Source organism: Urocitellus parryii, chromosome 3 (genome assembly GCF_045843805.1).
Source record: "Urocitellus parryii isolate mUroPar1 chromosome 3, mUroPar1.hap1, whole genome shotgun sequence".
NCBI classification, from domain to species: Eukaryota; Metazoa; Chordata; class Mammalia; order Rodentia; family Sciuridae; genus Urocitellus; species Urocitellus parryii.
The window spans coordinates 101,683,223-101,698,024 of record NC_135533.1 but is presented as its reverse complement, the minus strand read 5'-3'; the positions used below and the strand labels follow the sequence as shown (position 1 = coordinate 101,698,024).

Genomic DNA, 14,802 nt, shown 5'->3' with positions numbered 1-14,802 from the left:
TGCACCTGAGTCTGAATCACCCTTGTGAGACCTCTGGCAAAGTGCTTACCTTCTCTGGGCCTGGGTTTCCTTCCCTGTAAATGGGGCACAAAACTTCTTATGCTGCCCTGGCCTGGCCTTAGGCAGGATAGCCAGGGGATTCATCACAGCCCACTGGCACTGTCCCAGAGACCAAGTCTGATAGGAGCAGATGCCACATCTTATCTTCCCTTCTTTCTGTGCTTATGAACCTATTTTTATGTCAACTCTGGAAACCTCGTCCTAGGTGGACGAGATTGAGTTGGGACCAGCCTGTTGGGCAGTACTACTGCAAGGGCTGCTGACCACGGCATGTCTTCCTTTGTGGGAGATGAAGGAACAGAATCTCTCCAACCCACCACCAAATCTGATTCTGGTTACATCAGTACGTCTAGTAACTGGAGCCTAAGGCTCAAGAGGAGGCCCAGATGCTAGGGAGGAGGGATGGTGGCTGACCCTTCCCCTACCTTCAGGCTGGACACCATGCTAAAACAGAACTTGGCATCTAAGGACATCAGCTTTCCATGACTTCGAAGTACATAACTGCCTCCCTCACACTTAAGCACCACCCAAGTTTGTTTTAAAGGCCACTAGATATTTGAATTATAGGACAACCATAAATCTCTAGTTTAACTACATACTAGACTAGAAGAAAGGAAGGAAGGAAGCAAGCAAGCATTTGGAAGAGAAAGAAAGTAACCATAAATATCTGGTTTTATTGGATTCTGGACTAGCATGAAGTTTTCTTATAAACTATCTACATCTCAGAAAAGGGTGAATTGGGAATTAACACCTTGCCCCCATCAACAAACCATAGTTTTGTAAAAGCTAGAAAGGAACTTAGACACCTAGCTTTCTTTCCTCACTTCACAGGCCAGGGAAGGAGCTGCCTGGGTTCCACAAATGGGCTCTAGCCAAGGTCTCTTTCTAAGGGGATCCACATGCCTCAGCCGCTGCAGCTAGCACCAATGAGCTGAAAGGACACTATTCCACCAGTTGAGTGTGTACACAGAGGTGCCTCTAAACAACTCTGCAACAACTTAGATTTCTAGCATATCTCATGAGCTGGACAAAGACTCTTATGTCCTAAGTCCTTTTCTGAAGCATCCATACTTCCACAAGTCACTTTCAGAGGCAAGGCTGTCCCATGTCCCCCATGTGTTCCTGGGTGCCACTCTCCCTCCAACAAGACCAGGAACCTGTAGCCCTCTCTCAGGTAGGAATAGGAAAGGTATTCTCCAATAGAGATGGGATAGGTCTAGAGCCACCTACCAACTCGGAGGACAAAGTCATTGTACGACTGGTAGTTGATTTCATCCAAGACGTCAAACATGTCAATAGCAAAGTCAGCCAGTGTGCTGAGGTGGGAGGAGATGGACTTCTTAGTCTAGGCATGAACAGATGAAAGCATTATGTTTGGAGGGTGCCATTGCAGAAGGACACAGGCCAGCTGCACCAGTCCTGGGTCTGTGATTTGATTCCTACATTAAAGCACAGTAGCCCTGGAAACTGTAGCTGCTGCTGGTATCTGGTTGAGGGCACATTTATCAGTCCCATTTGGGTTGGAGAGTAAGGCAGGGTACTGTCCACACTGGCTCCCAAGGGACAGAGACAGGTCTCCTAAAACCATGCAAACCTGGTCATGCCCCTCTGCAGGCTGGTGAGCCCTGGGATTGGGAGACCTGCTCAAATTCCTACTCAGATAATGCTGTCATCACCCACTACAAATGAACAAAGCAAGGACAGAGGAACTATGCCAGGGAGCATCGCCAACTTCCTTCCTGTTGGGACTATGTGTGTGTGTGTGTGTTGAAGTCTTTTCATGAAAGAGTAACAGTTGTAAGGTTTCTAATTTTTATTTTCTAAAGAAAATTTTATTATCCCTCAACATCAGAGAACTAATGCCTTGAAAAAAAAATCAGCAGACTGTTTTTCAGGACAGGTTTAGGTTTATAAATAAACTGAGTAGATTATATAAAGTTCTCATGTTCCCATCCTCCTCCACATAGAATTCCCATTATTGCTAAAATCACCCATTCCTCTGTACACTTGTTACAACTGAAGGGCCAATGCTGACATAAAATTATCACCCAAAGATTACAGTTAACATTAGGGCTTATTCTTAGTGTTGTGTATTTAATGGGTTTTGACAAATGCATAACATACAGTGACACACATCTACCACCAGTGTCACACAAAATAGTTTCAATGCCTTAAAAATCTTCTGTGCCTAATCATTTCTCCTTTTCCCCAAACCCCAACAAACACTAATCTTTTTATAGCCTCCATAATTTTTTCTTTTCTAGAATGTCATGTGATTGGAATCATACAGTAGGTAGGCTTTTTTTTAATATTTATTTTCTGGTGTAGATGGACACAACACAATGCCTTTATTTTTATGTGGTGCTGAGGAGCTAACCCGGGTCCCGCCCGTGCTAGGCAAGCGCTCTACCACTGAGCCACAATCCCAGCTCCCAAGTAGGTAGGCTTTTCAGACTGGCTTCCTTTATGTAGTAATTTGTATTTAAGGTTTCACCATGTCTCTTTATGACTTGAGAGCTCATTTCTTTTTATCACTTAATAATATTCAATTTTATGAATATATTAGAATTTGTTCACCCATTCATTAATTGAAGGGCTCACAGGTTTCGGTGATAATAAAGCTGCAATCAATAAAGCTGCACACATTTCTATTTCTGTGTGGACATAGTTTGCATCTCATTTTGATAAATATCAATGACGGCAATTGTCTAGACAGCATGGATAAGACTACGTTCAGCTTTGTAATAAGATTCTGCCAAACTGCCTTCACAGTGGCTGTACCATTTTTCTTCCCACCAACAATGGATGAGAGTTCCTGATGCCTACCATGGATCTTCTTTGGTAAACTGCCTGTTCTGGTTCACTTTTTAACTAGGTTGTTTTCCTTCTATTATTGGATTTTAAGAAGTCTTTGTATATTTTAGATATAAACCCTTTATCAGGTAGTTTGCAAAGATTTTCTCCAAGCCTGTGGCTTGACTTTTCATTTGCTTAATATATTTCATGGAGTAGGAGTTTTTAATTTTAATAAACCCCAAATTAAAATTGTTTTCTTTCATGGATCATGCTTTTGGTATTGTCTCTAAACAGTCATCACCAAACCAGAAATCATTTTATAGTTTTGAATTTTATATTTAGGTTCATTACCTATTTGAGTTAATTTTTGTGATGGGTACGAGGTCTGCATTTATATTTTTTCTTCTTTTTAATGGATATCCAGTTGTTCTAGCATCATTTGTTAAGAGGACTATCATTTCTCTTCATTTGTCACAGATCAGTTGACTATATATATTTGTGTGGGTCTATTTCTGGGCTCTTTATTCTAATTCATTGATCTCTTTGTTCTTTCCCCAATACCATACTCTCTTGATTACTGTAGCTTTATTTTCAGTCTTGAAGCTGGACATTGTTAGTCCTCCAGCTTTGTTCTTCCTCTTTAATATTGTGTTTGCTATGCTGGACCTTTTGTCTTTAATTATAAACTTGGGATCGGTTTGTGAATATCATAAAATATCCTGATGGGAATTTGATTAGTATTGTATTAAATCTACAGATCAAGTCAGGGAGAACCGAAATCTTGATAATATTAATTCTTCCTGTGCAAAAACATGGAATACATTTCCACTTATTTATACCTTTCTTGAATTCTTTTATCAGAGCTTTGTATTCCTTCATATAGATCTTGTATATATCTTGTTAGATTTATACCTAGCATTTTTTTGGTGCTAATGTAAATGGTGTAGTGTTCGTAATTTCCAATTCCAATTGTTCACTGCTGATATATAGGATAGCGATTAAATTTTATATATTAAACTTTATATCCTGCAACTTTGCTAGAATCACTTACTAATTCCAGGATTTTCTTTATTGTTGATTTTTTCAAATTTACTATACAGATAATCATGCTATCTGCAAACAAAGACAATTTTCTTTCTTCCCAATCTGCATGCCTTTCATTTTATCTTCTTGTCTTATTGCTTAGATAGGACTTTTGATACAAAGTTGAAAAGGATTAGAGAGAGAGGAAATTCTTACTGTGCTCCTGATCTTAGGGTGAAAGTTTCTAATTGATATTAAGCTATAGGGTTTTTTTTGTTTTGTTTTGTTTTTGTTTGTTTTGTAGAGGATGTTTCTTTACATTCACAGTTTACCTAGTTTTTATTGGGAATGAGTGTTGGATATAGTTAAATGATTCTTCTACCTAGATTAATATGATGAAATCATTTTTCCTCTTTATCCTATTGATGTGATGAAGTTCACACAAGTTGTAATGTTGAACCTGCCTTATATATCTGGAATGAATCTAACTTGGTCTTAGTTCATAATTCTTTTCATTCGTTACTGAATTCAATTTTCTAATGCATACTCATGACAAATACTAGTATATAGCTTTCCTTTCTTGTGTATTTTTGTCTGAATTTCTGATCAGGGTGATGCTGGCCTCAGAGAATAAGTTAGCAGTGTTCTGTTTTTATCTTCTGGAAGAAACTGAAGATAATTGGTATCATTTTTTTTTTTCCTTGAATGGTAGAATTTGCCAATTAATGCATCTGGGGGCTGTAGAAAACTTGCCCAGCATGTGCTTAGCCCTGGGTTCAATTCCAAGCACCACAAACTTATATACATACATAAAATTCTTCATGAAAAAAAAACTATTACAATGAATGCGTCTGGACCTGCTGCTTTCTGTTTTGCAAGATGTTAATTACTGAATCAATTTATTTAATAGCTATAGATCTATTAACCATATTTATTTCCATATTCACAGTTCTTCTTTGAGGAATGAGAATACTCAGTGGTGCAGTGCTGGAAGGAAGAAGAGGGAGCAAGTAGGGATAAGAGGGTGGGTCAAAGCTAGACAAGCCCTTGTGATCAACTTTCTGTGTGGATTTTCCCTAAGAGATCATGTCTGGAAGGAGCCAGCAACTTGACAAGATAGGCTGGGATCCACTTTCCTGATCCAATGAAAGGAAAACCAACCCCAGTGTGGGGACCTTCCCGGGGTCCCAGAGTCCACTGGAGCAGGACTGGACCCAGGCCCAGGCACAACAGGGGCACTACTCACTCTGGTTCCTGCTGTGGGCGCCAGCCCCACTGCAGCCATGTAAGTGCTTCCAATGGTCTTGATCTTCTCTAGATCCTTATAAAACTCTTTGTCCATGAGCTTTGTCAAAAACAAGACAGTTAAACATTATAGAACATTTGTAGTCATCAGCTACTGGGAGCAACTCGGAAGCTGACCAATACATTGTGCAGAGCAACCCAACCTCTTTCTTTTGGATGCCAGATAGGTTCTGGGACTGCATTTGAAAAAGGCAGCAAGGAGGAATGGTCAAGACCCATCCCTGCCCCTGCAACTGAGCTCACAGTCATTGGGGGAAATGGGGTCTCTGGTGACGGCAGCAACAGGCAGACACAGTATCTGACTGGAGAAGATACCTGGAGGTACCCAACTGCCTGCCCATCTACAGAGGAAGCTGCACAGCCCTGGTCACTGTAGATGTCAAGCTCTTGTCTCCCATCCTAGTGTAAACACCTCCTTTTTTAATTGTCACAACTGACCTGGACCCTAAAGGAGATGTGTGTGCTTACTCCCTACACATCTAAAGAGCATAACATATTGGAGTAGGTGCAGGGAAAACCAATCAGTAAGATGGAAGCAGACAATACAGCATGGCCTCACCTCATCAAAGTCAGCGATAATCTCGTTGAGGAGTCTCAGACACTCCACTCCCATGTTGTTGCCATCCAGCTCGATGTAGAAGTCATTGAAGTTGGGGATAGAGGCAAACATGACACCCACCTGGGAGTAGGACTGATAGTAGAGGTCCTGCAAGAACAGAAGGGTCATCCTGCCAGGCAGGGGTAGACAGAGCAGCACTTGGGCTAGGGACAATCCAGGCTGCATGGGCCCAGCCTGTTTTACAGACAGGGGGATAGGTTCCAGGGGTTTCAGGTCATGTGACTCATACCTCAGGGAAGATCCCTATGTCCCACCTTCTCTTGGAGGCCAGGAAGGTGAAGAGGCCATAGGAAAAGACAGAATTTTAGGAAAGCCTTGCACTGCATGGCTGCTAAACTCAGCCAGATGAACAATTAGCACCTGGAGCGACTTCAGGCCAAAGAAAATCAAAGCTGAAACTTGGGGTTTCATTTCTGCCTTTAGGACCTTAAAAGACCAATCCACATTTCTTCATTTTTAAATTTGGCCTTTTAAAGCACCTGGCTTCTACTATATTAATGTTCTAACTCATTGCTATAGCAGTCACGGCTGTTAGAAGTTCTGAACAACCCCAATACACTAAGCAAAGGGAGGGAAAAAAGAGTCTTCAGAGGTTTCAAGCATATGTGACAAAACAAATCACTCCATGGCCAGGCATGCTCTATTTTTTTAAGGTATATATTGGCCAAAAAATTATCTATCAGGTAATTCGAAATTTTTAAGTCTTGAGAAACCACATCTGAGATTTACTAAAGCCTATTTTCCTTGCCTTGGATGGAATAATAATAAATACTATGTTCTTTCCCATGATTCAAAGGGGAGAAGAAAACTAAATCAAACACTCCTGTCAAATGGGGCCCCAGGAGCTTCCTGATGACCCAGCACTGGCCTTGCCCTCAGGCACAGGCCAGGTGGCCCAGTGAGAAGCTGAGTCTGCTAAATCACAACACCCTTCATCTAGGGAGGCCTTCAGTTAAAACAGAGAAAAGAGGGTGGGTCCAAACCAGATCTGCACTTCAGGATCCCCTGACACCTCAGAAGATCCCAGAAGACTTGAGTAGGGGCACAGGATGTGGTGACCATATAGCAAGGTGCTCACCATATTCCGGGGATTGGACATGAGGAAGTGCTGTGCAACGTGGGCTGGAAGGAGGTTAAAGAGGATCCTCTTGTTGTCCAGCTTTACCCTCTCCATATCATCCCGCTCCTCTTCTGCCTGAGTGGCATGTAGATCATGAGAATCAGTCATTCACCTGACCTTACCTGCCCACTGCAGCTTCTCTCTAATCATCCACACTGGACTCTGTGTGAATGAACAGTCCACACTAGGGCTTTCCCTTCCCTCCCACCAGACACAGGGACCAGAGTCAGATTATAGAACTGGGGAATTCACAGTTGTATGCATAAATCACCTCCCCTACCACTGTAACTTTCAAAGGACTGACAATGGCTCTCCTCACTTTCAGGTCTGCCCCATCCCCAGCCACTTCCTGGGAACCAGATACTTTGCACCAGCTCCAGGCATCCACCCAGGTCTGTTTGCCCAGTATCAGGCAGTGGATACTTCCCTAAGCCACCCAAAGTTCCCTCTAGAACTTCTCTGTCTTCCTTCATGAGAGCTCATATCCCTCTGATATTGAGACAACAATGCTGTGGGATGTCAGTTCTCATTTGGAGGCAAACCAATAGGCTCATCTCAGACTTCCCAACTCAGACCCCCAAATCAAGGAGGGCCTGGAATGAGATATTCGAAACTCTAAAAGAAAACAACTACCAGCCAAGATTGCTGTCTCTAGAAAGGCTATATTTCAAATTCAATGAAGAATTAAAAACTTCCCATGACATGGATAAACTAAAAGAACTCATGACCTCTAAGCCAGTTCTACAAAGAATACTCAAGACATACTGCAAATGGAGGAAACCAAAAGCAAACCCAAAGCTCCCAAAGAGATTAAGATCACTAGAAGAGCAGCCAATTGATTGAAAATTAAGACAGTTAAATACAGCAAACAAACCAAAATGGCAGAAAAATAAAAACATATGTACATAATAACACTGAATGTAAATGATCTCAACTCCCCAATTAAAACACATAGATTAGCAGAATAGATCAAAAAACAAGATCCAACTACATGTAGTGTGCAAGAGACTGATCTCATGGGCAAAGACCTCACAGGCTGAAAGTAGAATGATGGAAAAAATATTCCATGCAAATGAAATCTGAAAACAAGCAGGTGTAGTTATTCTCATAATTGACAAGCAGATTCTGAGCAAAAGTTAACCAGATAAGACAAAGAAGGCCACTATGGACTGGTAACGGGAGCTATCCAACAAGAAGATATAACAATAATAAATATATATAACCCAATTAGTGCACCTTATTTTATATATACACACACACACACACACACACACACACACACTCTTGATGTTCAAATTACCTTATAGATTTACATATGTATGCATATATATTTCCTCTTGATGTTCAATCCCAGATAGAACTCAATACAAAACTACTGGGGGCTTTCAATACATTCTTATCAACAATGGGCCATTCAAGGAAGATATTTATGATATTAATATAAGTCAAATGGATCTAGTAGACATCTACAGAATATTTCATCCCCAAACAGCTAAATTTACTTTCTTCTCAGTACCTCATGAAACTTTTTCCAAAATAGACCATGTTGTATGTTAATAAATACAAAATAACTTGTACAATCCTGTGCAACCTCACCTCTCAGATAATAATGGAATGAAAACAGAAGTTAATAGCAAGAAAAAATTGGAAACCATATAAACACATGGATATTGAATAATACTCTGTTAAATGAAGAATGGATCAAAGAAGAAATGAGAATAGAAATAAAAAATTTTTAGAAATAAACATGAACAGAGATACAACATATAAAAATCTCTGGGACAGTATGAAAGCAGTTCAAAGAGGGAAATTTATAGCATTGACTGCCTACATTAAAAAATAGAGAGATCCCAAATAAATAAGCTTATGCTACCACTCAAGGCCTTAGGGGGAAAAAACTAATTCCAAAATCAGTAGAAGACAGGAAATAATTGAAATCAGATCCAAAATTAATGAAATAGAGAATAAAAAATACACAGGATCAGTGCAGCAAAGAGTTGGTTCTTCTAAAAGATAAGTAGTATTGGTAACTCTTAGCCAAACTAACCAAAAGAAAGCAAGAGAAAACCCAAATAACCGAAATGAGATGTAAAAGGACATATCGCCACACACCCCCTGAAATCCAGAAGATTATCAGAACTTATTTTGAAAATTTATACTCCAATAAACTGGAAAATGTAGATGACACTGACAAATTTCTAGACATAAATGACCTGCCCAAATTTAATCAGGACGATATAGAAAACCTACACAGACCAATATCAAGTAATGAACTTGAAAAAGTAATTAAAAGTCTTCCCAAAAAGAAAAGTCCGAGATCAGATAGATTCTCAGTTGCATTACACCAGACCTTTAAAGAAGAACTAACACCAGTCTTTCTCAAATCATTCCATGAAATTGAAAGGGAGGGAACACTCCCAAATACATTCCATGAAGCCAGTAAACCCTGATACCAAAACCCAAGACTCATCAAGGAACAACAAACAAACAAACAAACAAACAAAAAACTAAATGCCAATACCCCTAAAGAACATATGTGCAAAAATCCTTAATAAAATATTAGCAAACTCCTTTCAAAAGCACATCAAAAAGATAATTTACTATGATCAATGGATTTTGTTACAGGGACGCAAGGTTGCTAGACATACATGAATCCATAAGTATAATTCACCACATAAACAGAATTAAGGATACAAATCACATGATCAGAATAGGCCTTTGATAAAATACAGCACCCATTCATGATAAAAATGCTAAAGAAGATCAAAGGTACTTACCTCAACATCGTAAAGGCCATTTATGACAAGCCTTTTTTCATATAAGATGAAAAAAAACTAAAAGCATTTCCTCTACAATAATAAACAAGACACTCTCACCACCACTCCTATTCAATATAGTCCTCAAAACATCAGCCAAAGTGATCATGCAATAAAGGGATATACAAGGAATTCAAATAGGAAAAGAAGAAGTCAATTTTTATCTGTTTGCTGATGACATGATCCTATATCTATAAGAATCAAGTAACTGCATAGTAGAATACAAGATCAACATTCATAAATCATAGCTTTCCTGCATTACAACTGTGATCCTGCTGAGAAAGGAAAACTATCCTATTTATAATGACCTGGAAAAACTAAAATACTTGGGAATTAATCTAGGAAAAAAAAAACCAGATCAAGAAAAAAACAGCCCTTACATTCATCATCCATTTGGAAGAATAAGAGACTCAGAACAGCCAAAGAAATCCTGAGCAAGAGGAGTAATGCAGGAGACATCACAGTACCTGATCTTAAATTATAGTACAGAGCTATTGTAACAAAAACAGCATGGGATTTGCATCAAAATAGACATAAAGACCAATGAACTAGAAGACAGAAATAAACCCACATATTTACAGTCCTCTGATACTTGACAAAAGTGCCAAAAATACATGTTGGATAAAAGATAGTCTTTTAAACAAATGGTGCTAGAAAAACTGGATATTCACATGTAGAAGAATGAAATTAGATCTGTATCTCTCACCCTGCACAAAGTCAAACCCAAGTGGATCAAAGACATAGGAATTAGAACAGAAACTTTTAACTACTAGAAGAAAACAAAGGGTCAATACTCTATCATACAGGTGCAGGCACCAATTTCCTTAAAAGACCCCTAAAGCTGAAGAAATAAAGATAAGAATCAATAAATGGGATGCCATCAAAATAAAAACCTTCTGCATAGCAAAGAAAATGACTAAGAGCATGAAGAGAGAGCCTACAGAATAACAGAAAATGTTTGCTAGACACTTCTCGGATCCAGAATATATAAAAAACTCAAAAAGCTTAGTATCACAAAACAAATGACTCAAATAATAAATGGGCAAAAGAACTATATAGAATTTGTCCAAAAAAGAAAAACAAATGGCCAAAAAATATATGAAAAATTATTTAACAACCCTAGAAATCTGGGAAATGCAAGTCAAAACTACACTAAGATTTCATCTCACTCTAGTTGAAGTGACAATTGTCAAGAATACAAATAATAATAAATGCTGGTGAGAATGTAAGATACACTCATATATATAGGACTGAAAATTAGTGCAACCACTCTTGAACACAGTATGGAGATTCCTCAAAAAACTAGGAGTGGAACCGCCATATGGACCTGCTATCCCCACTCTTTGATTATTTATCCAAAATAATTAAAATCACCATTCTACAGTGATGCAGCTAGGTCAATATTTATAGCAACACAATTCAAAATATCCAAGTTATGGAACCAGCCCAGGTGCCCACCAGTAGATGAATGGATTAAGAAAATATAAGGTATATACACCATGGAGTTTTACTCTGTCATAAAGAAGAAAGAAATTATGGCATTTACCTCTAAGTGGATAGAAATGGAAAACGTCACACTCAATGAAATAAGCCAGATTCAGAAAATCAAGGGTCAAATGTTTGTTCTCATATATGAAAGCTAGAGCAAAACAAGGGGGAAAAGGGGTGGGCGGATTGGATTTCATAAAGCTATAGGGAAGATTAGTGCAGTAGAAGAAGATTGGGAAGGAGGGAAGAGGGACACCAAAGGGGAGGAAATACAGAATAAGTTTAACAAAATCCCACTACATGCATGTATATATACAACACAGGAAATTCCACCTTTATGTATATGTAGAAAGCACTCATCAAAAATATACAAATAAACAAGTGGAAGTAAGATCAGAAGCACAGAGGAAGGAGAAAAGTAGGATGAAGAAGGAGAGGGAAAGGTAGGTGATGGCAGGGAACAGGAACTGAAATGGGTAAATCAAATTCCATGCATGTATGATTTTGTCAAAATGAACCCAATTACTATGTGTAACTATAATGCTGAGAGAGAGATTGAGAGAGAGAGAGAGAGAGAGAGAGAGAGAGAGAGAGATTGCTGTGGGGACCTGGTGGGGTGGACCTACGAGCTCTGGCCAGTAATAAGCACCATCTCCTAGAAGAGGAAACCAGAGGCTCCGATGTGAACAGCAGGCACAGCCCAGTCCTCGCCTGCTCACCACCAGCTGCAGGACTCTGCAGAGGCTGATGAAAACAGCAGCATGGGCCACCAGGGGGCTTAAGATGTGCTGCTGGCAGGGCCCTTGGCCTGTGGCACAGGCAGCCTTCAAAGACAGAAGCCACTGGAGTCACTGTACATCCATCACAGAAAATCTGATGCACAGGAGCTCAGCCTTGGAAATCTACATGTGCCAGTATTTAAGGGCACCAAACTTCTGGGTATAGTAGAAATTGCATAATCACATCCTTGCTGAAGTCCCAAGACCTGTTGCTAAAGGCCATGGCTCAGAGACCAGCACCATGGTTCATGTCCTGGGGGTGATAGGCAGCTTGCATCTCTCGGTGCTACTGTATTCTTGTTATAAAATATGTATGAAATGTCTGTTTTTAGAGGCCCATTTCTAGGGCTGTACTCATCAAGGGCTCCAGAGAGGGTATGTGGCCTCCTTGGCCTTAAAACCGTAGGTCTCTCTTCTTGGTAGGATTGCTATGATTGAAGTTGAACTATTGGCTAATTACTTGCTGCTAGACTTCATGTAGTGATTCTACCAGTTAAATCAGGAAATGGAAATTTCCAAGGAGAGATGTGAAGAGGCCTCGAGCTGCAGGAGTTGGGCATGAGGCCACTCTGACCACAAGATCACCTGGCTATGCTGCGAAGGACCCCACCATTAGGTGTTTTCTGAGGAAAAATGGCCAATGAATCAGCAGGACCTATGAAGACAGCACCATCAAAGTGTTTATCCTGCTTTTTAGCAAAAGCAAAACACAGTGGGCAAAGACAAAAGAGACAACCCTGGGCCATGACCTCTAGGTCAGAGCAGAGCTGTGCACGGGCTGCCCAGACAGCCTGGAGCCTGATCTGTAAACAGTAGAACATGGGCAATTCTGAAAGGGTCTCAGGGTTCATGGACTGTGTTGGAAAGAAAAGTCACAGAGGGCAACATGGGCATGCGCCTGCCACAAGCCTTTACTGTTTAGGTGCAAGCCTCATGAAATCCATGTCTTGCTTTGGGTCTCACTCAAAGGTCAGTGGCCTCTATTTTCCAGTCTCTGATTGTCTTTTCATCTCACAGTCCTTTCAATATAACCTTTAGAACATGCTTCTCTCCATGGGGCACACATTATTATGTGTTACTGTGTGACCCTCTAATACACAAAGAAGAAAGGTTCTTAAAGGGTGAGATGAAGAGGAAGCAGTTTTGTGTAATCCCAGCGGCTTGGGAGGCTGGGGAAGGAGGATCCCAAGTTCAAAGCCAGCCTCAGCAACTTAGCAATGCCCTAAGCAACTTAGAGACCACCAACTCAAAATAAAAAAAATTTTTAAATGGTCTGGGGATATGACTCGGTGGGTAAGCTCCTCAGAGTTCAATCCCTGGAACTAAAATAAATAAAAATCAAACAAATAAATATTGGTTTTGTTGTATTTATTAATGGAACAAAAAATTTATCCTCTTTCCAATGTAAATGTTAATATTTTAGTGATAACAATGCAATTGAATGTTTGATTAAGAATAAAACCTTGGCTTATTACATTGTGATTAAAAAAAGTCTTTCTCTGAGTTCTGTTATGTCAACACCTGGATTATGAGCTGTCCAAGTAGCTGTCCTTCCTAACTCATTATATAGATTTTAGTCCACATAGAGATGCAAAGATTTTTTTGTTGAAACTTGACTGGAAAATGTAGTTCTTCCCCATGCCAGTTGTTTTTATGAACTAAGCAGAAGTTATACTGTTATGTTTTAATGAGATGAAATTCCACTGGAATTCTCTAGAATTCCAACCTGCCAGGAAACTAGTATTTTAAAGACTTGTGGGTGACACACAACAGGGTCATATGACAGATGCACAGTCACAACTTTCCAAAATGTTCTCTTGACAGTAGTTCCTTTCAAAAGACATTTCCCTTCTCACTTGCGCTTATATTTTAGAATTTCTCCACCAAGGCACATCTGTTGACCAGAATGTAGCATTTCAGAGGAGGTCCCCACCTGGGGCACCTATCATTACGGAACAATAACTCAAGGCAAACAACAGACAGCCTGACTTGTCAACTTCCTGGGACACTGACAGGTACTGTAGCTGACTCTTGCCATCACCCTAACAAAGAGTCCTCAGTCCAACAAATGAGATCAGCAACACCCAGCCCAGCACCTAGAATCAACATTGCCCTCCCTATGAGGGAAGAGCACTACATGGTGGCCCCGTTCGCCCTCTGTGCCCTCTTGCAAGGGACACACGACATTTGCTGAGAGAGATCAGCATAGACAATTTGTTCTTCCATACTAGGGCAGGACATTTCTTAATGTTCAGACACAATCACTATAAATGAACTTTCTGATGTCCTCTACCACTGAACCATCTAGAGTCCTTCTAGCTCTGAGAACCACATCTTTTGGAGAGGATATAGAAAGGGGGAAAAAAAACTTTCCCCTAGCACAGGGAACAGCTAAGATCAAGCATCTTCAGGCCCCAGGGTAGAGGACATAGTTCCTAATTTTGGAACAGAGTTTTTGTTTCATGTTATTTTCCTTTGATAATTGATTTTCCACAAAAAAATCCACAACATGTCAATCAGCGATGGCATACATCTCTGCATCATGTCACTGCCCCTCAGATGGATCAAGTTCTAAGATCAGAGTGGCCCAGACAAGGCAGGCTAGGTGGGATGAGTGCCCAGAGCAGCACCCACCCCTGAAGTTTTTCAGAAAGGCTGAAACTTGAGCAGTCCACCTTGAACAGATCCTAGTGGCTTCCTTCTTCCCTGATGGCTCTGGAGTAGACATTCCTAATGTCCCCCAACTAACTTCTAGGAATGACAAAGTCACACAAGCCAACCCTTGAAGATGAGTGA

General features: G+C 40.2%; 1 protein-coding gene across 1 annotated transcript in view; it reads right to left on the bottom strand.

Annotated features, from left to right (window-relative positions):
• The window catches only part of Adcy1 (adenylate cyclase 1), a 144,493-nt gene that overhangs the window by 3,062 nt on the left and 126,629 nt on the right, over nt 1-14,802 (bottom strand). The window contains exons 15-18 of the mRNA XM_026399504.2: nt 6,882-6,998; nt 5,744-5,890; nt 5,126-5,224; nt 1,291-1,405 (exon numbers count right to left, since the gene is read on the bottom strand). Of these exons, the coding sequence (XP_026255289.1) occupies nt 1,291-1,405; nt 5,126-5,224; nt 5,744-5,890; nt 6,882-6,998 (478 nt within the window). The remainder of the gene's footprint in view (nt 1-1,290; nt 1,406-5,125; nt 5,225-5,743; nt 5,891-6,881; nt 6,999-14,802) is intronic.